The sequence below is a fragment of the Stylophora pistillata genome, chromosome 6 (genome assembly GCF_964205215.1).
Source record: "Stylophora pistillata chromosome 6, jaStyPist1.2, whole genome shotgun sequence".
Taxonomy (NCBI): Eukaryota; Metazoa; Cnidaria; class Anthozoa; order Scleractinia; family Pocilloporidae; genus Stylophora; species Stylophora pistillata.
In genome coordinates, this window is record NC_142524.1 from 3,488,424 (window position 1) to 3,510,257 (window position 21,834).

Here is a 21,834-nt window from a genome sequence, read left to right on the forward strand (position 1 = left end):
AATTAAAAAAATTAGCATATATTGTAACATTGTAAAATATTTGATTCGCATAGTTTAGCCACGAAATCTATGTCATATTGATTAAATACCTTTCCAGTTTGTCCAGAAAGTTATATTTCCCTCTCAGCACATTTGAAAAGGCGAATCTTAGCTTATATTCTGACCAATATAAATCGCCATCGGCTAATGGCCGTAAATAACCTTTATTTAGACGTTAAGTTTTGGGATTTGGGACTGATTGACAACTCTATCCTACAAAGCCGTTGAATTTAGACCTTTTGAGGTAAACTCATGCAAAAACCCCTGTACGTTTTCGACTTGTCAAAAGTTACGAACGTTCGAATTAGCACATGCACGAGCATTTGCGACCTTTTCGCCAACACCAGTAGAAATAAGAGAGACAGCCTCTTAAGATGAATTAACTATCGCCAAATCTGGAAAAAGTGTACTCGTTCTGTAGGTAAAATGTGCTAAATTCTCTAATTGGCAGGCTTGTCCTTCTTTGAACAAGATTGTCTGGACCATAATAATTTTCGATCATTGCATGCAGCCGTTGGGCCTTTAACTTGGAATACAGAACTTGCTGAAGGGGCACGGAACTGCTCCCAGTTTCTTTTACAGAACCGATCTCTACTTCATGAGTTCGACGTCTTAGACAGCAAAAATCTTGGTGAAAACCTTGGCTTTGTTTTCACCAAACCATCGCAGCCCATTTGTAGCAATTCAAACCAAACAAACTGTGTTCTCTGCCGTCACATTGTGACAGAATTGTATAATGAGATTTCGAAGTACAATTTCCGCACGGGCACGCCTATCGATCCAAATAAACAGTGGCTGAATTTTACACAACTGATTTGGAGAAGTTCATCTGAGCTGGGTATGGGGGTGGCTTTCAGCGATAGATACCATTATTTTGTAGCTCGGTATAGGCCACGATGAAACATAAGCGGGAGGTTTGATAGAAACCTAATTCAAACCAAACACACTGTTATCCAATCAGAGCGCGCGTGGTAGAGTACCAATTACATTCGAACCTCGATTATCCAGACCCATCGGGAATGGGCTGAATAGTCCACATAAACCAAATAATCGAAAATACTGGATAATTAAGGTTCAGATGATCGAGGTTTGACTGCACATGTAAAATATGACAAAAAATTGCGTTGTTAACTGACTGTTATCTTTCGTTTACTGTAATACGTGCCTTGATAACACAAAAGACAGCACAGCCGTACCCCCGGACACCACCATTGACCCATCAGTCCCTACAACAGATCCGTTAGATACTACAACAGCTCCACAAGACACAACAACAGCTCCACCAGTAACTACAACAGCTTCACCAGACACCACAACGGCTCCACCAGTAACTACAACAGCTTCACCAGACACCACAACAGCTCAACCAGTAACTACAACAGCTCCACAAGACACAACAACAGCTCCACCAGTAACTACAACAGCTTCACGAGACACCACAACAGCTCAACCAGTAACTACAACAGCTTCACCAGACACCACAACAGCTCAACCAGTAACTACAACAGCTCCACAAGACACAACAACAGCTCCACCAGTAACTACAACAGCTTCACCAGACACCACAACAGCTCCACCAGTAACTACAACAGCTTCACCAGACACCACAACAGCTCAACCAGTAACTACAACAGCTCCACAAGACACAACAACAGCTCCACCAGTAACTACAACAGCTTCACCAGACACCACAACGGCTCCACCAGTTACCACAACCGTTCCACCAGGTACTTCATCTGCTCCGCGAGATACCACTACAGCTGCATCTAGTACAACAACTGCTTCACCAGATGCTTCAACAGTTTTACCAGATGCTACGACTGCGATACCAGATACAACGACAACTCCATCGAGTACCACAACACTTCCACAAGATACTTCAACGACACCTCAAGGAACAACACCAGCTCCTCCTGGTACGACGACAAATGTTCTCCCAGGCACCACAACAGCAGCAACAGGTACAAGTCCACTGGAATCTACAACAGGTCTGTCAACCATCCATTCATGCATGAAGAAGCTCAGACTAATAGCTAGAATATGAGCTCAAAACGACGTGCGCTCTGACCATACGTAAAGTTAGTTATAACAAGCCCACAGTCTTGACATACGAAATATTCTGAGTTATGTGTTATAGAGTTTTTTTGTGTGTCCCCTAAACTTATTTCACGAAGGTGGGAACTAGTTAGTTAGCCAGTATGGGCTCTTAATGCGCTTTTAATCTTTAAACGCTTAGTGGAATGATGAGAAAGATTGCACACGGTATGTTAGGGTAATTTTCATAATCTGATTACGATGTTTTTCACATCTTCTTGCAACAGAGCCACCGAATACAACAGCATCTCCATCTACAACCACTAGCGGCCCAGATTTAACTACAGGTAATGTATCACCTGGTGATATCACCTTAATGAAGTGAGTCAGTCTTGTACTTTTCTGGAGAGTTCATCATCATCATCATCATCATCATCATCATCATATTTATTTGCCTTATTTTAACAATTAAAAAATAGTTAATTACAGTGATAACAGTTAGAATATGAGGAGACCTAAGAAGCCACCAGGCTTATGGGAGAGCCACTTCACTTAGAATAATAGATTAAGTAAAGAAAAAGTGCTGCGAATGTGCGGCTTGGCCAATTCAGTGATTATTTAAATAAAAACTCTTGCAATTTCGCTTTAAAGCTAAGAAAGTTTGACGAACGAGTGACTGAAATAGGGACAGAGTTCCAAATTTTAGGACCTTGGTAGAGAATTGTAAACTGCTTGACATTTGTACGGCACAAATGCGTTCGATAATTACTGGCTGTTTTGGTACCATAGTTGTGAATTTGGCTATTCCTTAAAAAGAGATCGAGAAGCAATGGGGGCAATAAGTTATTTTTGAAATAAAACATAAATTTAGCGATTTCAAACGTAATGACTCGGAAAATATCTAAAATTCCTAGTTTGGAGAATAAAGGGGCAGAGTGGTCTCGATAGTCTGGGTTGGTGATAGCCCGCACAGCTCGCTTTTGCAATAACAAATTCTATTTAAGTTAGATACGTATCTGGACGACCAGACGGTATAAGGATAAACTAAGGTGTAATACAAAGTGAGCTTGGTTGCCGAGGTTGCCGAGGTTGCCGAGGATAGGGAAAAGCGAGACTATTGCTTTAGCGATTTGTTTACATACATAGCTGATATGGTATTTCCAGGTGAGATGATCGTCAATATAGACCCCAAGGAATTTAGTTACATTGCCTTGTTGTAGGGGTTTACCTCCAAAGGAGAGAGAAATGCTGGAGTTAAATTTCTTCTGTCTGGGTTTAAAAATTATATAGTTGGTTTTCTTTACATTAACTGAAAGCTTGTTACATTTTAGCCAAACGTCAATGTTTTGGAGTTCATCATTAAGTATAGATTCTAAGCAATTTAGATTTGAGTGAGAATAGAAGATACTGGTGTCATCAGCAAAAAGTAGAGGGTCTGATAATTCAGAGGCATTAGGAAGGTCATTAATGTATAGAATAAACAATAGTGGGCCTAAAATCGAACCTTGAGAGACACCACACTTGATGGTTTGCATCGGAGAGTAAGCTTGATTGAATTGGACAAATTGCTGGCGGAGAGAAAATTAGCTTTTAATGATGGGAGATCTATACCAATGTTTCAGAACATTCCTAGTATTCACCTTTTCTTCTATAAATTTTTCATGTAAATAGAGTTTAATAGCTAACTCCAAATCTTAAGGCACTCTTTTAACAAACGGCCCGAATGTGACTACAGGTCCACCAACAACAGGTTCATTGGACACCACAACAGGCCCACCAGTTACATCAACAAGTCCTCCAGTTACGACGGCTGCGCCTTTTTGTTTGTCCAATCGCGAACCCGCTACTCAGGAGGAAATAGCAAACTCAGTTTCACTGGTTATTCCAAATATAACTATTCCTGAGGTCTGTACTTCTTTTCATTAGCTTTCTTTTAATTTCTCAAGAAGAGTATTTCGTGTGAGCACCGACCAACATCATTATCTACAGTCTCTTCGTGAAACTTTTGTATTCAATCCGTTTCATTAGGTCTGTAAATATTCAAAGAATAAAATGCTGTTGAGTGGGCAAAATCAGCTGGCAAATTTTTGGATATTTTGAAATCGTCCCGTGCTCTCAAATTGTTTTGATTAGTCTTTCAGCCACATTAGAACCATTTTTGTACGATCGTTACCCCATATTCCAAGTTAAGATGAGCTGAAATGTTTGCCTTTTGTATATTTTCAGAAAAAGTGAATCTGATTGTAGATGCTTAACTAATGATTATTTCTTTCAGTGGTGTGCACTGGAAGCGAACTTTTCTCAACTAATTGCTGAAACAGTCTCAAGTTCCTGCGCCACTCCAGGAGTCTGCCCTTTCTCGTGAGTGAAGGAGTTTGCAATAAGTTTTGTCCTTCTAAATAATCACACAAGAGCAACATAGTTTACGAATGAAATCAGTCCTTTCTCTCAAACGCTTCTTTTGACGAAGAAGAGACACTTACAGAAAGCCAGACAGAAGCATTATTATTTATTATTTTTTTTTATATTGTTTCATTTTGGCATCAAGACCATCGGAAGTAGAAGTTGTAATACAGGAAGGTTTTCCGAGAGTCAACAGTCCTCTGGAGCTCAGGTTCTTCATTCGTCTGAGAAGCGAAAATAACACAAATGTTACCCTGGGAAGTGAACAACTGAACAATATATTGGACACTGTTTTACAAAACTTAACCGACACGTTGGAAGTAGAATTTACAGGTATTTGTTGAGCAAATTCTTCCATTTTTATAGTTAAATGTGCTGCCTCTGCAGCCTCTCCTCTTAAGCGCTTCATTATTTAAGTGCACGTCTCTGATTCTGTTTTTTTTTTATTTATACGTAAAAAGAAATGTGTGTCAAGGCCAATATTTAAGCTTGATTTTGGATAAAAAGGACCAAGTTTTCAATGGAAGGACTAAGGCGTTTGTAATCGAAATCTGTTCACACCGACATCCTTCCAGACCTTGTTGTTCAAGATTAGTTACTAATTGCTTTCTTTCAAGTGTCAACAATTAGCCCTCCATTAACAGCGACTGGTCGTCCGGAAACAACAACAGCGCCACCAGAAACTACTGCAGGTCCGCTAGACACTACAAATCCGCCGGACACCACAACAGCTCCACCAGGCACTACGACAACTCCACTAGGTACCACCGCAGGTCCTCCAGACACCAATACAGCTCCACCAGGCACTACGACAGGTCTCCCAGGCACCACCACAGGTCCACCAGAAACTACAACGGCTCCACCCGACACTACAACAGGTCCACCAGACATTACAACAAATCCATCAGGTACCACTGTAGGTCCGCCAGACACTACAACAGGTCCCCCAGACACAACAACTCCACCAGTTACAACAACGGGTCTACCAGATACTACGACACCGCCGTCTTGTTTATTAAATCGCGAACCCGCAACAACTGAGCAGTTAACGAACGCATTCTCAATCATAGTTCCAAACTTCACTATTCCGCAGGTATGTAGGTTTTACGTCCGGTTTTGAACACCCTAAGTATTTATGATGCTGGATTTTGGTAGGTCGATACACAGAGAATACCATTTGGACGCGTGTAGATACGGAATTTCTTAAATCGTGTTTAACTCGCCATCTTCATTATATAAACAAAATAGGCCTTTACTGACAAGAAAAATCGACTTTATTACTGAATGAAAAAAGGATCTACAAATCGTGTCTCTGTGTCAGCAGCTAATTGGCGATATCGTATACACGTAAAAAGAATATCGTAATTTTACACATGCGCTGTTACAGCTTTTCTCGGGGCTAGGAATCCTTATAGAACACCCCAGTTTAATAACATTATGAAAGATATCGTTTCATTCGTTGTAATTATTGACCTAAATTTTGACGAAAGATAAACTTCTTTTCGGTATAGGAAGAGAAGCTACGCTGTGGCTATAAAATTTACTTTGTGCTCAAAGTACTTTTTTCTTTGCTTTTTTTCTTTCTTTACTTATTCTTATAATTTTTTCCTTTTCCGTTGTTGATGCCAGTGGTGTGCAATTGAGGACAACTTCACGAAATCACTTGCCGAGGAAGTGTTGCGTTATTGTGCCTCTTCAGGATTGTGTCCTATCAAGTGAGTTGTTTCATCAGTAAATAACAAGAGAGGACGGATAAAGCTAAGAAACTGAACCCCTCAATATAGGCCCTCTTACGAAGGCTCTCAAGTTATTTTAAAAGATTTTGCATCTTCTACCGCATGTGTCACATAGATTTTTTGGTAGATTCCAATAAGAGGCCGGTCATTATTTATCGCCTTGGCTGGGGATGGAGATGGGGATGAGGGGGTGGGGTGGGGGGGGGGGAAGATAGTCGGAGGAGTTTTGTTTGTGTGACAGTAAAACCTACCTGATCCCCCCCTATGAGGCTCCATACTATTATAATAACCCTCCAATAACCCCCCCCCCCCAGGGCCCCCCTAATCTTTCCCAAAATCGCCTTCAACCTATGAACTAAAAATATAATTCCTTTTTTTCGGAAAAATCAGTCAAAAGAGAACCTCTTTCTTCCATTTCCTGTAGTTCATCTGAAGTGATTATTTTGATCCCGGAGGGCTTCCCCAGAGTTAACAGTCCTCTCGAACTCAGATTCTTCATTGTATTGAGAGACGCTGCAAACAATAATTCCACCTTGCAAGTTGAACAGTTGACAACGATTCTGGAATCCTACCTCATAGACTTGAGTGGCATCTTGGGTGTAGAATTGACAGGTAACACTGATGGTTCAATGACGTTTTACAAATTGCCGTCATCATTCAAAACTGAAAAAGCGTAACCTTCCTTGCAAACAAATGAATCGAAACAAATGAAGTCTACTTCTTTTTTGGCGATCTGTTGTCTAGTAAACCCCAACCAAAAGTAAAATCGAAAAGAAACGTAACATACCAAGCAATTCAGAGCTAGGTTACTTACAGGAGCTCTTTCATGTCTTTAGTGGACTAGATGGTGCATATAAGAAGGCAGAGTTGGCGCATGCACATTATGCAGAGTGATTGGTAGCAGATATTGAACTGAGGTGACAGGCTTGCCATGCATTATGCAAACTTCCCTCATAAATTAGCAGAGGCTATAGGTTGGAAAAAAGGGACAAAAAGAATGTTCAGAACTGATATAGTTGTATCCTTCTGCATATGTCGTTCTCAGTTTGATCCCCTGCTGTTATATCTGTCACGTTTTATCTTGAACAGTGGATGGAAACTTCACAAACTGGGGTCCTTGGGGCGAATGCAGCTCTTCCTGTGGGCCTGGTGCTCAAATGCGATTTAGAAACTGCACCAATCCACCACCGATCAACAATGGACAAGATTGTCAGGGACCTAGTAACGAGACTCGGGCATGTGACTCAGGAGCTTGTCCAGGTATAGAATTTCCTACGAACTAAGACGTCCTTCTACGGATTCGGGTAAATACGAATACACCGCTCCCCCCAAAATTAAGGAATTGGAAATGAGGGAGAACCGCATCTAGCGGAAAAAGACATGAACGGTCATTTTCAATAGTCCTTCACCCTTCAGAGATGAAGCCTTATCAGTCCTTACGATTTGGATGTTCGGCTTTCAGTTATGAAAGGGTCGGACACAATTCGAGTCAGCTGATGATAAGTGAGTTATAAATGCGTTCAAAGGGAAATTAGGCAGATCTATCGTAGACTTCTATACCTTTGTACATTTCGTTCTCCTCTCATAGCATTTATCTTCATGTCAGTACAAAATAACAATAGAGATTTTAACTTCATGTTCCACGATCCTCCGCAGTTACAACAGCACCTCCGCCGCCAACAACACCAGCCTGTATTTTACCAAACCGCAGGACGCCCAATCAGGAGGAGATCAAAAATGCTATTTCTATATACATTTTGAATATTACTCTTCAAGAGGTTTGTCAGGATTTGTATCGATTATTACCTTCATAAAGTACCTTATAGGACTCTTACCTTGCATCAAGAGTAAACCAGGTCGATCTCTTTCAGCTAATTTCCGGGAGATGGATTAACTGGTGAAAGATAAAATAAAAGCTATTTTTAAAAAATATGGCTTTTACGTATCAAATTCATCAGATTTTGTGCTTTATTGACGAGACAGTCAATGGTGGACGCCATTATTCAAAAGGCGCACACTATGGTTCCAAATCAAAATTGCAATTCTATAGAAAGTCTGATTTGTGGTGGCATCTACCTAAGTGTTTACCCTCAAGGGAGGCTCTGTATTTTTTGGGTTAATATGGGAAAACATAAGATGAATCGTTCTCTTTGCAAATATCATTGCAGTGGTGCCAAAGAGAAGATGAATTTAGACTACTACTCGCCGATTTTGTCACTGACTTTTGCAATGCTCAGATCGGGATATGCGCCAACCGGTAAGAAAGTGCCAAGTGAAATTTGATGTATCTGGTCTCGAGGTTAAAATGCCTGTACTCACAAATATATATGACTGAGGGTAAACATGATAGAGAATTGAGACATTCGTCGTCAGCATCGCCTTTAATTGTAAACTCGGCCTTCTCTCGACCAACAGTGATAACAATGAATGCTGTTGAACTTTGATAGGACAACGAGGAGCGTAAAATCAATCTGGAGAGAAAGAGAGATAGAAAGAAAATGAGGAGGATGGGAGGGAGGAGGTGTCACCAGCACAAACTTAGTACACAGTCCCACTCCTCTGTGTAGACCCTTTTCACACCAGTCTCGAAATATTTTGCAACCACTTGCATTCCCCATCGTTTGCCTCCGGTAATGGTTTGCCTTGGAAACTTCGGATCAATGTCAATGTCTGAGTGACTGTGCCCTCACTCCTCCCCTAGCTTAACATTATCCCTAGCTTGTTATCAGTTTACTAGTGAGTATGATTGAAAACTTAATCACATACCTGATTACGCGTTTGTTTTAACAGAGAGGTTTGATGTAAATATTCATGAGCATGACCATTTGCTTTCCTAGGCACAAATCTCTGATTAATTTCATGTTTTTCTACTACCAGTTCATTACCGTCTGACGTGGATCTCATAAACATACTTCCTGGATTTCCCGTTGTTAACAGTCCCTTAGAACTCCGATTTTACGTACGTCTGAAGGCTGGTATCAATCAACATGTTACGATAGACAAAGAGGTCCTGCACGTGATATTCGAATATTTTGCTCAAAACATAAGTGATGCATTGGGCGCAGAATTAATAGGTGAGCAAATTCTTTGTTCAATTTAATTTCTATCTTGCCCTTCAAAGCTTTTATATCCGCATCATCTTTCAACGTTCTTACCGCTAGACCCCGCAATCCTTCAGGCCAGCAGCTTTGGTGCTGACTTAAGGAATTGCAGGCTCTGAGAGGGAGTGCTTTCCTTTGAAAGCAAAGTTAGGGTTCTAAGTGTCTAAATTTGGACAAGATGTAAAATTTTTTATCATTGCACTGTTGCTGCTCTTTTTGTTATTGATGTTTTTGTTTTCTTAAAAAACTCGTCACATTTCAGATCGATTCCGGCACAAAACTAAACTCACGTGTTGTCCGTTGAATAAACTTAAAATTAGTCATGCAGTTTTCCGTCGTTCCTTGTGTGCAGCATTGTTAAATTTCTTTGTCACTTCTTGCTAGTGCACTATAAGAAATTCTGGCCATAATTTTTTTAACATCGTAAGCTATTTAGATTTGAAGAGTTACGTGCTACTGTATCTAACGATTCTGTCACTTTTTATATACAGCCGATGGAAACTTTACAAATTGGGGTCCCTGGGGTGAATGCAGCACGTCTTGTGGGCCTGGAATTCAGATACGATTTAGGAACTGTACAAATCCACCGCCGATTAACAATGGTCAGGATTGCGAGGGACCTAAGAACGAGACACGCCCATGTGACTTGACACCTTGCCCAGGTAAAAGGCGCGTTGAAAAGGTGACAGAGGTTTGAAGAATGCCCTTTGCCGAATCTCCTCGTTTTTATCGTGGATCAGCTAAGCTAAGTTGTCATCTGATTAGAATCCCAGACATAAAAATCATAGATCCACCATTTGTTTCGGACTCTTACCTGCTAATCACAATAAGTCAGCTGCGAAGGTCTCAAATTTTATAACTTTGGCCGCTAAGTAACAAGAGAACTTGTGTTCCTCAAGCAGATGGAAATTTCTAGATTTGGCTACTTTACATTTTTCTCTATCAAAAGCGTTTACATGCACATCCTGAGTTTACTCGAAAGCAAACTCAGTCTAAGGTAATTTTAATGAGAGGATAAGATTTGCATTGGCAATTCAGTGAATGTCTAACCGACCAGGTCACTGCTTTTTTCTCTTGTTGTTTCTGCACGTTGGGAATGATAAGCAAGGTCTTAAAGCTGCTCTAGTAAGGAACAAAGTACGTTAGTGTGTATTTGCCCATTTTTGTTTGTTAATACTGATCTAAAATTATATGATCTTGTTAAGTTGATGGTAACTTCAGTGAATGGGAAAACTGGAGCACATGTTCTTCAACGTGTGGTCGAGGAGTACAGATACGATACAGAAGCTGTACTAGTCCTCCGCCGTCCAATGGTGGCCAAGACTGCACTGGGGCCAGGATGGAGACCAGAGAATGTAATTTAACACTTTGTGTGGGTAAGAATGAACTTTCTCTTCACATACTTCTTCCTTGAAAAAAGAGGACAGAAGTTAATTTCTATTTCTAACTTTTACGCCACAAAAGTAAATGTAGCATTTCTCGCGTTCTTTTAGACCAATTTGTTGCTGAAATATTTTCAAAAACTTTATGTTGGGCAGCCGAAGAGAAAAGTGCTGACTTCCCTTCCCGCTTCGGTTAAATTTTATCTTTATCTTGACTCTCTCCAGTTGATGGTAACTTTACGGAGTGGACAAGCTGGACCTCTTGCAGCCTGACTTGTGGAAATGGAACTCAGAGCCGTTACAGAAACTGTACCAATCCCCCTCCACAAAACGGAGGAAATGACTGCGAAGGATCTCGGAACGAGACTCGAGACTGCTTTGATGGACCATGTCCAGGTTTATATACCAATTTCGAATCATATTTCCTTATATGGCAATTACAGAAAGCTTTTACTTGCAAAGTTGCTAAAAAGTAATGAGCGAATAATCCATATAGTTGCTAACATTAATTCACTGTGTTAATATAAGAAACGAACGTCACTGGTTCATATTTAGGAATGAGAGTAAATGAAGCCTGACAAAATCAGGCCACGCCTCCATGTCGAGTGCGGGGCAAAAGTTCGTTTCTTCTTTTGTCTCTGTAAAGGATTCTGCTCCCTACAAAACGACTAGAAAAAAGTTAGGGTCGTAACTTGCTACTTACGTAGTAGGAAATCAAAGATGTCGGCTTAGTCAGACGTTTTCCTGAATTTCATATGATTAACACAAGCTGATAGTTAAGCCGGCAACTTTTCGAGCATATGACTTCATGTGACTTCAGCTCAGACTTTATTAATGAACATTGAAATTATTTGTAAAAGTTTGTTTTGCTGCCTGCAGTCGATGGTAATTTTAGCGAGTGGGGAGACTGGGGCAGATGCAGTAAGACCTGCGGAAATGGCACTCAGATTCGCGTACGGAACTGTACCAATCCTCCACCGGCTTATGGTGGACGAGATTGCATGGGACCTAGAAATGAATCGAGAGAATGCTACGAAGGACCGTGCCCAGGTACGTTTCAGACGGAACTCACTTCTAACAATTGTTACAAGCTTAAATTGTTCGTTGGATTTTCAGGAAAGAGAAAGAAGAGGATTGGATCACTGAGACTTATTTTCAATAAGGGAACTTCACCTTATGACCCAGAAATTATCATTATGATGACAATTTTACAATCACTAGACTTCTAGTCATATACAGTTTTGGCTTCCCAAGATGTATTTAGAACTACCTCAGTTTTGGCGTATATTTAAGTCAGGCGAGTAAGTCATCTTAACGCTTTCTTGAATTTAGAAGAATTTGAAACAGGTAGATCTATGCCAAAGATATCTCTCCTCTGCTCCATATCTAAAGCTGAAAATGTTATTGTACAATGCTTGTGTAATGAGCTGTAGCACTTACAAGTTAACTTTTAATGATTTGTCTCACGAACAATACGCAGTCAGTATAAACTGTAGATCGCAGCCAATCGCAAGTATGAGAAAAAGAAATCCTCATGTTGAGATTATCATTTCAATGCATTCATAAATTAGTTGATTTGTTTATGTCACCGGTTTTCTCAGTTGACGGAAATTACACCGAATGGACAGTTTGGGAACCCTGCAATAGGACCTGCGGAAATGGATCTCAAAGTCGGTACCGGTCCTGCATCAATCCGCCACCGTCCAATGGTGGCCGTGACTGCGTGGGCCCGAGTAATGAGACTAGAGAGTGTTTCATTGAGCCATGTGCCCGTAAGTTTGACGAAAAAAAGAGTGTAAGATCAGAAACAGTTTATTACAGTTGGAATATTAATAGCATGTAGCGACGAAAAGGTACTTCCACTGCCCTTTGCACACTGTGCTAGCAATTGCAAGTAACCCCCGCCCTTCTCACCCTCCCCCCCCCCTCCCCATCGTCCCAATAGTATTTCATCAGTTCGCTCATCATCTATTTTTATTCCTGGGTGGAAGCAACGAGCACCCGGTTTAATTGGCAAGGGTACCTCCCTCGAGGGATATCTGGCCGAGTTGGCTGGGCTACCGCGTCTCCCACAAGAGGTGCTTGGCATCATTGACTTTCAATTCGTAACTTAACCTGCTACCACGGAAAGTATACTTCTCTGATTCTTGTTTCCTTTCTGTTGTATATCTGCAGCTCGATTGTATCCGTATGGCAGCCTTGTTGGCGACACAAAACTGCCGTCGTTTAATCAGTACAGATTTTACTGCAGAGAGATTGATATTCCTGGTCAGGGATTGCCATTCTTCTTGAGGGAACACAACGAAGTTTCTGTGAGTGGCGTGGGACTTTTTCCTGACTATCGCTTTGTATTTTAATTTTTTCGAAAAAAATGCATTATTCTTACATTGAACCTGGTTGCCTCGAGGAAGACACCATTGTTCACCAAATCACGTCTTCTGCGAGTTTGCCCTCTCTTGAAATACTTATTTATTGTGGTCGTACACTGCTTTCTTTGATCTCCGAAATATTCCAAGCGCATAAATACAGAGAATCTGAAATATTCAGTTTAAGGATGATTTTCATTCTTACCGACAGATTTGTAGAAACGGATTGTTACGCTTTATTGCCCAAACCGTGATCCGCTGGCCAGAGCGATTTCCAGGAGTCCGAGCCACTGGTTCAAACAGATTTCAGCGGTATTTCATCTTGGCGCCATTATGGAGCAAAATCAGTCACTTTCCTTTCGGAATCTCTAATACGAGCCAGGCGTCACAATTGTTTTATCAAGTCTACAGCAAGGACATTCTTGGTCATGTATCATCTAGTCACGCCAGAGAGGTCTTTGACCGAGTCAACAAAGATGTACAGCAGTATCAAACAGATCCCAGCATTCCCAATTTTGACGCGAGCTGGATTTTGAAGGTGACCTGGGTTCGATTGTATCCAGATACCTACCCAGTTGTCGATTTGGTAAGTAGCATTTCAAAAAAACCTACCCAACTGCAATAGCCGTAAAAATTGACAAGTTAGCTAACCGTAAAAACGTTTCCTTTCTACAATCTGTCATTGTGTCGTTTTGGGTTAGCTGTTCACCGTAAATTGGCCGAAATTTTAACCGTTAACCATAAAAGGCGTCACCCTCTCGAGACCCTCGAATATTGACTGCCGTAAGATTTGACGGTGAACTCAGTGGCGTTGTGTTCTGCTGTGTTACTCAACTGAAATGAACGGATTCCAGTGATAAAATCATCCCCGCTGAGGTATTTTTTATTTTGTATATTCAGACAAACACATTCCAGCTTGTACTTGCCAGTGATGGGCAGCATACCTTCACCTTGTATAATTATGCAGAAAACGGAATCCAGTGGGCATCCTCCACAGGAAGGTGAGCGAATATTTTGTTGTCGCCATTAATTTTTTTAAATTTACTTTGCATAAAAATCCCAGCTGAGGAAGTGAAAACAAAAATCATACTTCACACATTCTTTTACATTTCTCATATGTTTGTTTCTTTGTTTGTTTTTATTTGTCCGCAGTTGTTTGTTTTTTAACCTCTCAGCTTTTCACAAGGTTTTCTGACAATTTTCTGCCGCCTTTCTATACTACTGGATGGAGAAGGAAAAGTTGCCCGAGCTCGTACTGACCTATCAGCCTGATTTTCTATGCATTAACCATCAGAGCACCAGATTTCCCTTGTGACCGATCATTTGCTACTTTGAATTAGATTTTAAAAAAAAAGGTGTATAAGGTGATTCAAATGGATTTGTCTCATTTTCCTTTTCAGTCGTTTCATTTCCCAGAATGAACGAGGGCTTCCTGTGATGGGATATAACGCTGGAGACTCAAGAAATCTGCGCTTCTACAACATACCCGGGTGAGAAATAAAAAAGATTCAAGAATAATTTTTTTTTTCCAAACTTACGAACAATCTAATACGCTAAACTAAGCAACAGGATGCACTCAATCCCGTAATTATGACTGGTGTTGACATACTTAAATAGCATATTAAGAAAATTTGATATGAAAAGGAACGAAGTGATATATGTACAGGTGAGAAGCACTTTCGAAATTTGAACTTTAAAAAGATTGGTGCTTCTCGAAGTGTTTCGAACTCGCAGGATACGGATGTTTATCCGTCCGCCCGTTCGTCCGCCCGTTCGTCCGCCCGTTCGTCCGCCCGTTCGTCCGCCCGTTCGTCCGCCCGTTCGTACGTCCTTGCTACCTTGTATTGGCTAGTCAGCTTGTTAGGGTGTCAGTTGATCAATCGATCAATCCATTAATCAATCAGTTTGTCAATAAGCCGTTGGATAGATCAATCAATCAATCAATCAATCAACTCTGAATTAATTGCGTTTTTCTCCTGACATCAGTTCGGGTACTGTGGAAGCTGACTTGGTAGACGAGCGCCTTGGGAATGCAAACCGAGAAGGAGTATGGTTTTTCCGTCTGGATGCGAATCCTGTTCTTGACTTGCCAGCGAAGAAATGTTATACATGGATCAAACAGCAAGATAACATCCAAGTGCCTACGATACGGCCATGTCCATGCACGTTGGACCAAGCTATAGCGGATAAAAACTTTTACGTGGATTATAACCAAGTGATTTCAAAACGTAGCAACCTGACGTTGTGCGCATACACGGTGCGTGATCTAACAAACCGTTGGGCACAGCAATGCTGCTACACAGAAATACCTGGAGGTGGAAGAGTCCTTTCCATCGGGCAAACAGAGGGGGGAACTCCGTTTTTAATTGGGATACCCGGCCTTCCGATTATCACAGATCTAGAAGCGCACAGTTACTGCTGTAATGCGTCCCTATGCGCTCGATACTATCAGTTTCGATCCTCTGATACTTGTTCCCGTTACAGCAGCAGGCGAGAAGGTGAGTCTTTCTTGTTCTCCTTTGCAAGAACTCATTCCGGATTCACTCATACATCAACTTTCATTGCAAATTTTCACTGCCGAAATCTGAAACTTCATAGTAATGAAGTTATTAAATATTAAATTATTATTAAATATTAACTAAAGACACGCGGTTTTAAGATGTCAACGAAGGTAGAACGATGCGACTCTTCATCTGTGTGGATACTGAATTAGATTTTTACTTCGTAAAGCCTAAAGCTTTAGCAATCGATCTGCTTGACAAAGCAGTTACTTGCAAGTTTGCGATGGGCTCTTAACCGATGAATAAGAAAAGTCTAATCCGAGAATAATTCGTTATGTCCTCTATATGTCTCAACAGCCCTAATATGGGGAGATCCTCATTTTGTCACTCTTGATAACAAAGCCTATACATTCAATGGCCTTGGTGAATACACGATGATTTCCATTGACAGCGTGGGATTTGAGCTGCAGGCGCGCACCAAGAAGACCAGCGGAAGGGGACTGGGTACAGTGTTCTCAGCAGCGGTTGCTAAGGAAGCCAACACTGCTGCGGTGGAAGGACGGATAAATAGCCAAGGTAGTCTGATTGGTAATTCTGCTTCTGGTCGTGTATTGTAATCATTCACAAAGGTTATTCCTAAAAAAGGGCTGTTACTTCAACAGCTTAGGCGAAAGCCGTTATCTCATTTAAGAAAGAATTGTTCGCCAGTGGTGTGTTCGTCTGGTTCGTGAGATCCGACAAACAAATTTTCTGTGATGCCATTGGCTGTAAGATCAGGTCAATTGTGATTCGTCAGTTTCAATCCATCGATTTTGTCTGCCTCGACTTACTTTTTGCTTGTTGCTGTTATTCGTGCCATAACTGTTTAGCCGCATATAATGCCGATTGTATAATTTTCAAAGATGAAGAACATTTTTATGGCAAGCTAACATCATCGACAGAATAGCTTTTCCTCCCCTTTATAAAGTATAAACGAGCTTAAGCGTAAAAATAAGACGGATAAAACATGACCACAGCTTATCAAAACAAATGTCAAAAAATATTAGGAAAAGTACATGATCGATATCGTTTGTGTTGGCTGTATTTTCTACTTTAATTGGAGTTATCGTTTTATGCCTTAATTATTTTTTTTTTTGGAAATTCTAGGTGAACTTGAGGTTTTCGTAGCAGGAATCCAGCAAAATATCCTAACTATTTCAGAGCGAGGGACTTTGATCCCAGGTTCAAACATTGTGCTGATTAGAGAGACTGCTGGCTCAATCACAGCTCTTTTCCCATCCGAGATCTCAATCAGCTTCTCTCGGGTTTCGGATGCTTTAGCCACCACATTCAATGGGCCAGTCGGGTTTGTGAACCAGACTAAAGGACTCTTAGGGACGTGGAATGATGATCCTTCAGATGATTTCAGGACTCCCAACGGCACAGTGCTACCAGCTGATGCGACACCCCAACAGATACACTACGACTTCGGATTGAAATGTAAGTTCTCCAATCAGTGAAATTTTGAACAGTCATATTCAAAGGGTAAGTTTATATAACTTTCAAATGCATTTCTCAGACATCCGCGTTAAAAAATGGAGAAAATCACCCCTAATGCTAAGTATTCTTGTGTACTGTTTGCTGTAGCAAACAGAAACCGTTATGCGTAATAGTATGATCAGATTGCAAGACAAATTACAGGAAGGAGAGGATTGACCTTTGGGATGGTTTCTGTTTGTTACAACATAGGACCACGAAATTCCAAGTTCTTAAGTGAGAATCCTTGAGCGCAAGTTGTCCTACCCTCGAGACAAGTATGGAATAACGTTCTGTATTAGTCTCACAATACCCGACAAAACTTTGCTATCAAGTTGCCAGAATAACTTGCTTGGCGTAACAGAACCATAACCACTTAAACTACCTAGATATTATTACAAGATAATTGATGAAATTGTTTATTCTCATCATCATTACGCCTCTGATGTCTCACCAACAGTCTTGCAGTATATAATTAACTCTGATCTGAGCGTTCTATCGAGATGGTTCTCAATGAATTTTTTACAGATTAATGCCGCCAAAACGCAAGCTATCGCTATTGGCCCATCTTCATACCAGTATGATTTCCATCTTAATGATTCTAATGTCCATACAAAGGACACACTCAAAATCCTTGGGGTGGTCCTAGATAGCAAATTAACATTTAAAGCGTACATAAAGAAACAGCTGAATAAGAGATGCGCAAAGGCTTCGACTTTGCGGAGAATACGGAAGTTTATTTCAAAGGACGAGTTAGTTCGTTTATACAAGGCCTATGTTCTCCCTCATCCTGAGTACTGCAGTCCTGGGAGTAGGTAACGCGGAGACTACTAAATTAGAGACAACTAATTACTTTATATTAAGAACTATATTAGGCTTCTCGAAGTCTGTGTTATACAACTTCCTCCTCAAGTTGGCCGACATTAAGTCCTTGGAGAATCGTGGGCAATTCCAATCGTTAGTTATGTGATATAAGTGCTTGTATGATAAGGGGGCTCCTTATATAAGGGATTTTTTTATTTTTAGAAATGTACCGTATAGTTTACGCGGGCTCAGTACAAGGCTAGATTTACCTCCTTTTAATCTTGAGTTTTTACATCGGTCATTTTCATTTTTAGCTAGTAAACTTTGGAATGTGCTACCCCCTAACCTCAGAGAATCTCAAGATATTTTTTCATTGAAGCGTTCTCTTAAAGCCCACATGGCTTAGCAGTAGTGATTGTAAACATCGTTATTGTTGATATTGTTAGTATTGTAACTTTTTGTTGATAGCTCTTGTCTATGATCTTCGATCCTGTTTTTATTTATTTAATAGATCCACTTATTATTTGTATTCTTCCAGAAATTATGTTTTCTTTCTAATTTTACATACACGTACACGTTTTAACGAGAACTTCTGTACTCCTAGGTGTCACGTGTTTAAATAAAGGATTGATTGATTGGATTGATTGATCTGTTTGCGGAATCATTATTGAATTTTTTTTTTATTCATTCCATCTTGCAGGGCAAATAAACGCCTCCGAATCGCTGTTTACATACCAAGCTCACGAAAACCCCGCGACCTTCATAGATCTAAGCTACGTGCCAATGTTCATTGACAACATTACATGGACAAACGAATCCTTTAGACGACAGGCTGAGAGTGTCTGCGGCAATAATACCCACTGTTTGTTTGATGCGGCCGTGACTGTAGACTGTTCTTTTGGAATGTCAACAAAAGAGCTGGAGGAAAATAATGTTCAAGTTAACACTAAGCTAGGTAAGCAGTACATAATTTCAAAGTCGGAACAACTCGCCCTCAAAAAAGAATTCTACTTAATTGAGTTGATTGCCAAAGAATTGAGTTTTGCAGTTCTTGAATTTTCAAAGTTCTGTCGTTATGATGTGCAAAAAAATAAACGCAGAAAAAGGAAAAGCTGGCAGGCGTATACACACACACACACACACACACACACACACACACACACACACGCACGCACACACACACACACACATACACACACCCCTAGCTCAAGTTCTGGATCCACCACCGGTGATAGTCAGGAAGGAAGTAGAATGGTTGAATTTGTTAACACGCACTGGGATTGATGAACTTGAAAAACTCTTGCTAAGTTATTCATAGTGTATGTTAAGACCTGAAAACAGGAAGGAAGAGGAAATTAGGATTTGAGTCGAATAAGTAAAGTTTAGTTGCTCAAGAAGTTGATTTCGACGATTCTCGTATTATTTCATCACAGAAACTTTTCCACCACAAATCGAAGGACCACAAGTTATTAACGCTACCTTGAACGAAACAGTTGAGGTGAACATCACAGCTCGCCACAACATCAGCGACTCGTTCGTGTTTACCGTCGAATTTTTCCCAGATGTGGAAGTCGTCTCAAATACTTCGCTGAGTCTGGTCGTTCGATGGCGGCCCACATCCATAAACAAGGTCTGTATTGTTCTAAATATAGCTTGCGCGTAATCCAGCAGTTTCATGGAACTCGCTGCACTTCTAAATACAGTATCTTACTGGGAAAAAATCGAACAACAGCTAATTGATTTTCTTTTCATCATCGACAGATAGAACCTGTGTTTATTGTTACTGACAGCAGTAACTCGTCATCAGAGCTCCGCCCTCTGATTCGACTTTGCTCATGCCAAAATGGCGGAAATTGTGTGGAGGACAACGATGTTCAGCGGCAACTGGACAGCGGTGTAAGATTCATTGTTTTATCATGCGCATGTCCCGTAGGACTCACAGGAAATTTTTGTGAAAGCGATGTCGATGCCTGCGTAGAATACAATGATCCCTGTTTCCCTGGAGTTATCTGCAACAATGTTCCTCTATCTATCGATAAAAATGGGTACACATGTGGTCCATGTCCGAGTGGTTATCATGGTGATGGAGCTAACTGCATTGGTACGTTTAAAGAAACCTTCTTAACTGGCTCCCGCTTTCTATTGGTTATTGGGGAAAACGCCTCCCCAAGGCAAATCATGAAATGAGCAATATTACAATTCCTATTGAAATCATACGCCCATGTACCTAACCAACAATGTCCTTTTAAAACAGTTTACTTTTGTAGGAAAGACGTTCACATTCGCCTTAGTAAATAGCGTTACGTAGTCTATTCCAGGCGTCTTTCTTTTTACTAAAAACGGGAGCGCTATAGTAAACGGCAAAGTGAAAAAAACAAGGGAGATCTGGGTCGGGTCGCGTTCATTATCCGGCCAGGCCCCAACCTCCCTGTTCCTTCGCTCTCTGCCATAGCGCTCTGTTTTACTCGCCGAACAAATGAAACAGGCAAAGCATTAGATCGGTAATATTGCAATTCTGTACCCTTGAACTGCCCATTCCCGAAATTCCCTCGGCCTCTTTTTTCAAAGCGAGTCCTGGTGCTCATCGTTTCCTATGATTATAAGTTTTCATTCACATGTAATTTGAACTCATTTTCATACGAATGGTTGAGCTCTAGGCCTCGTTTTGAGAAAGAGGCCAAAGGTAATTGGGAAATGGCCTATTCATATGCCCATTTACCAGCAAACATTTCTGTAGTAATTAACCCTAACTTCCTACTGAGTATGCTTTAACAATAGGTATGGTAATCATAAAGTTATAAACAATAAACAAATAAACGATAATAATAATAATAAATGCCTTCTCACTTATAACAGAGAAAGTCTTCCCCTTGCGCGACTCTCAATTTGATTTCTTTCCCTCAACAGATAATGACGAGTGTCTGGATCACGTGAGCAAATGCAGCCAATCATGTATTAATATTCCAGGTTCATATGTGTGTGAATGTAATCCAGGATATAAACTGGACAAAGACGGTTTCGGTTGTAATGGTAAGTTAAGTCAGTAATTGAACCATCTCTTGATCGGTCGATTTGAACACTTTATTTGGCAATGGTCGGCTACGAAAGGATAGCTCTGTATCTTGGCATCCGAAAGTGCCGTTTGGGGGTAGTGTTTCTTACTCAATTGTAGTGTCGTGCACCAAAGCTTGAGTTCTGGAAAAAAGGAGAGAGATCACTAACGTACAGGAATCTTTTAGGAGCCCCTGTTAACCAAAGCACATTCTTTTCTTATATGCCAGAAAATTCATGAAAGGAATTAAAACGAAATGAAAGTAAATTGACTATTAGATGCCTGTGCTCTCGAAAGCCATCCACTTCTTCTTACCTCTCATATTCCTAAACAATACAGCTCTTCTGGACATGGTAAATTAGCCCGTTATGAAACAAACATTCTTGTTAATCCTTGTGAAAATTTTATCAGATATCAATGAGTGTGTAGATGCCAATGACTGCATGCAAAGATGTACTAACTACCCCGGTGGACGAAATTGTTCTTGCTTCGAGGGATTCCAGATTAGCCAGACTGATGATACAGCTTGTACACGTAAGTATCACGCATGCGTTTTGCTGATTCACCGAATCTACAGTCGATTTAAAGAGGACCTTCGTCTGAATCTAAAAGATAGTTATCGATGCATTCATGTTCAGAATAACTTCATCGTGACATCTTGGTTTTAAAGAGTTTCTGACATCTGCTTCTATTGAAGTAAGGGCAGGACCTTGCATAACTTACTCTGTATTTTTTGCTTCAGCAATTGCAAGCTGCAATGTTTCGCAAGCAGGCTGCCAGCAGGTTTGTGTGGAGGAACAAGGAAAACCGAAGTGTTCGTGTCATAAGGGTTACCAACTAAAAGGAGACAGTAAAACATGCTCTGGTAATTGTTTAAACTTACATCATCTCAATAGTTACA

The 21,834-nt window shown here is 40.6% G+C and overlaps 1 protein-coding gene across 2 annotated transcripts in view; it reads left to right on the forward strand.

Moving 5' to 3' along the window:
• LOC111339022 (mucin-like protein) overlaps positions 1–21,834 on the forward strand; it is a 29,497-nt gene that overhangs the window by 4,078 nt on the left and 3,585 nt on the right. Inside the window, exons 2-31 of one of the 2 annotated variants that reach the window (XM_088762482.1) lie at positions 1,221–2,027; positions 2,361–2,420; positions 3,809–3,978; positions 4,349–4,434; positions 4,622–4,809; positions 5,094–5,569; positions 6,106–6,191; positions 6,637–6,824; positions 7,302–7,472; positions 7,869–7,990; positions 8,381–8,469; positions 9,090–9,286; positions 9,805–9,975; positions 10,519–10,689; positions 10,921–11,091; positions 11,575–11,745; positions 12,297–12,467; positions 12,871–13,007; positions 13,273–13,647; positions 13,962–14,062; positions 14,462–14,551; positions 15,048–15,559; positions 15,920–16,138; positions 16,709–17,041; positions 18,582–18,836; positions 19,315–19,511; positions 19,643–19,982; positions 20,789–20,911; positions 21,345–21,467; positions 21,676–21,798. In XM_088762482.1, the coding sequence (XP_088618608.1) occupies positions 1,221–2,027; positions 2,361–2,420; positions 3,809–3,978; positions 4,349–4,434; positions 4,622–4,809; positions 5,094–5,569; positions 6,106–6,191; positions 6,637–6,824; positions 7,302–7,472; positions 7,869–7,990; positions 8,381–8,469; positions 9,090–9,286; positions 9,805–9,975; positions 10,519–10,689; positions 10,921–11,091; positions 11,575–11,745; positions 12,297–12,467; positions 12,871–13,007; positions 13,273–13,647; positions 13,962–14,062; positions 14,462–14,551; positions 15,048–15,559; positions 15,920–16,138; positions 16,709–17,041; positions 18,582–18,836; positions 19,315–19,511; positions 19,643–19,982; positions 20,789–20,911; positions 21,345–21,467; positions 21,676–21,798 (6,423 nt within the window). The remainder of the gene's footprint in view (positions 1–1,220; positions 2,028–2,360; positions 2,421–3,808; positions 3,979–4,348; positions 4,435–4,621; positions 4,810–5,093; positions 5,570–6,105; positions 6,192–6,636; positions 6,825–7,301; positions 7,473–7,868; positions 7,991–8,380; positions 8,470–9,089; positions 9,287–9,804; positions 9,976–10,518; positions 10,690–10,920; positions 11,092–11,574; positions 11,746–12,296; positions 12,468–12,870; positions 13,008–13,272; positions 13,648–13,961; positions 14,063–14,461; positions 14,552–15,047; positions 15,560–15,919; positions 16,139–16,708; positions 17,042–18,581; positions 18,837–19,314; positions 19,512–19,642; positions 19,983–20,788; positions 20,912–21,344; positions 21,468–21,675; positions 21,799–21,834) is intronic. The other variant, XM_088762483.1, reaches the window with a different exon arrangement.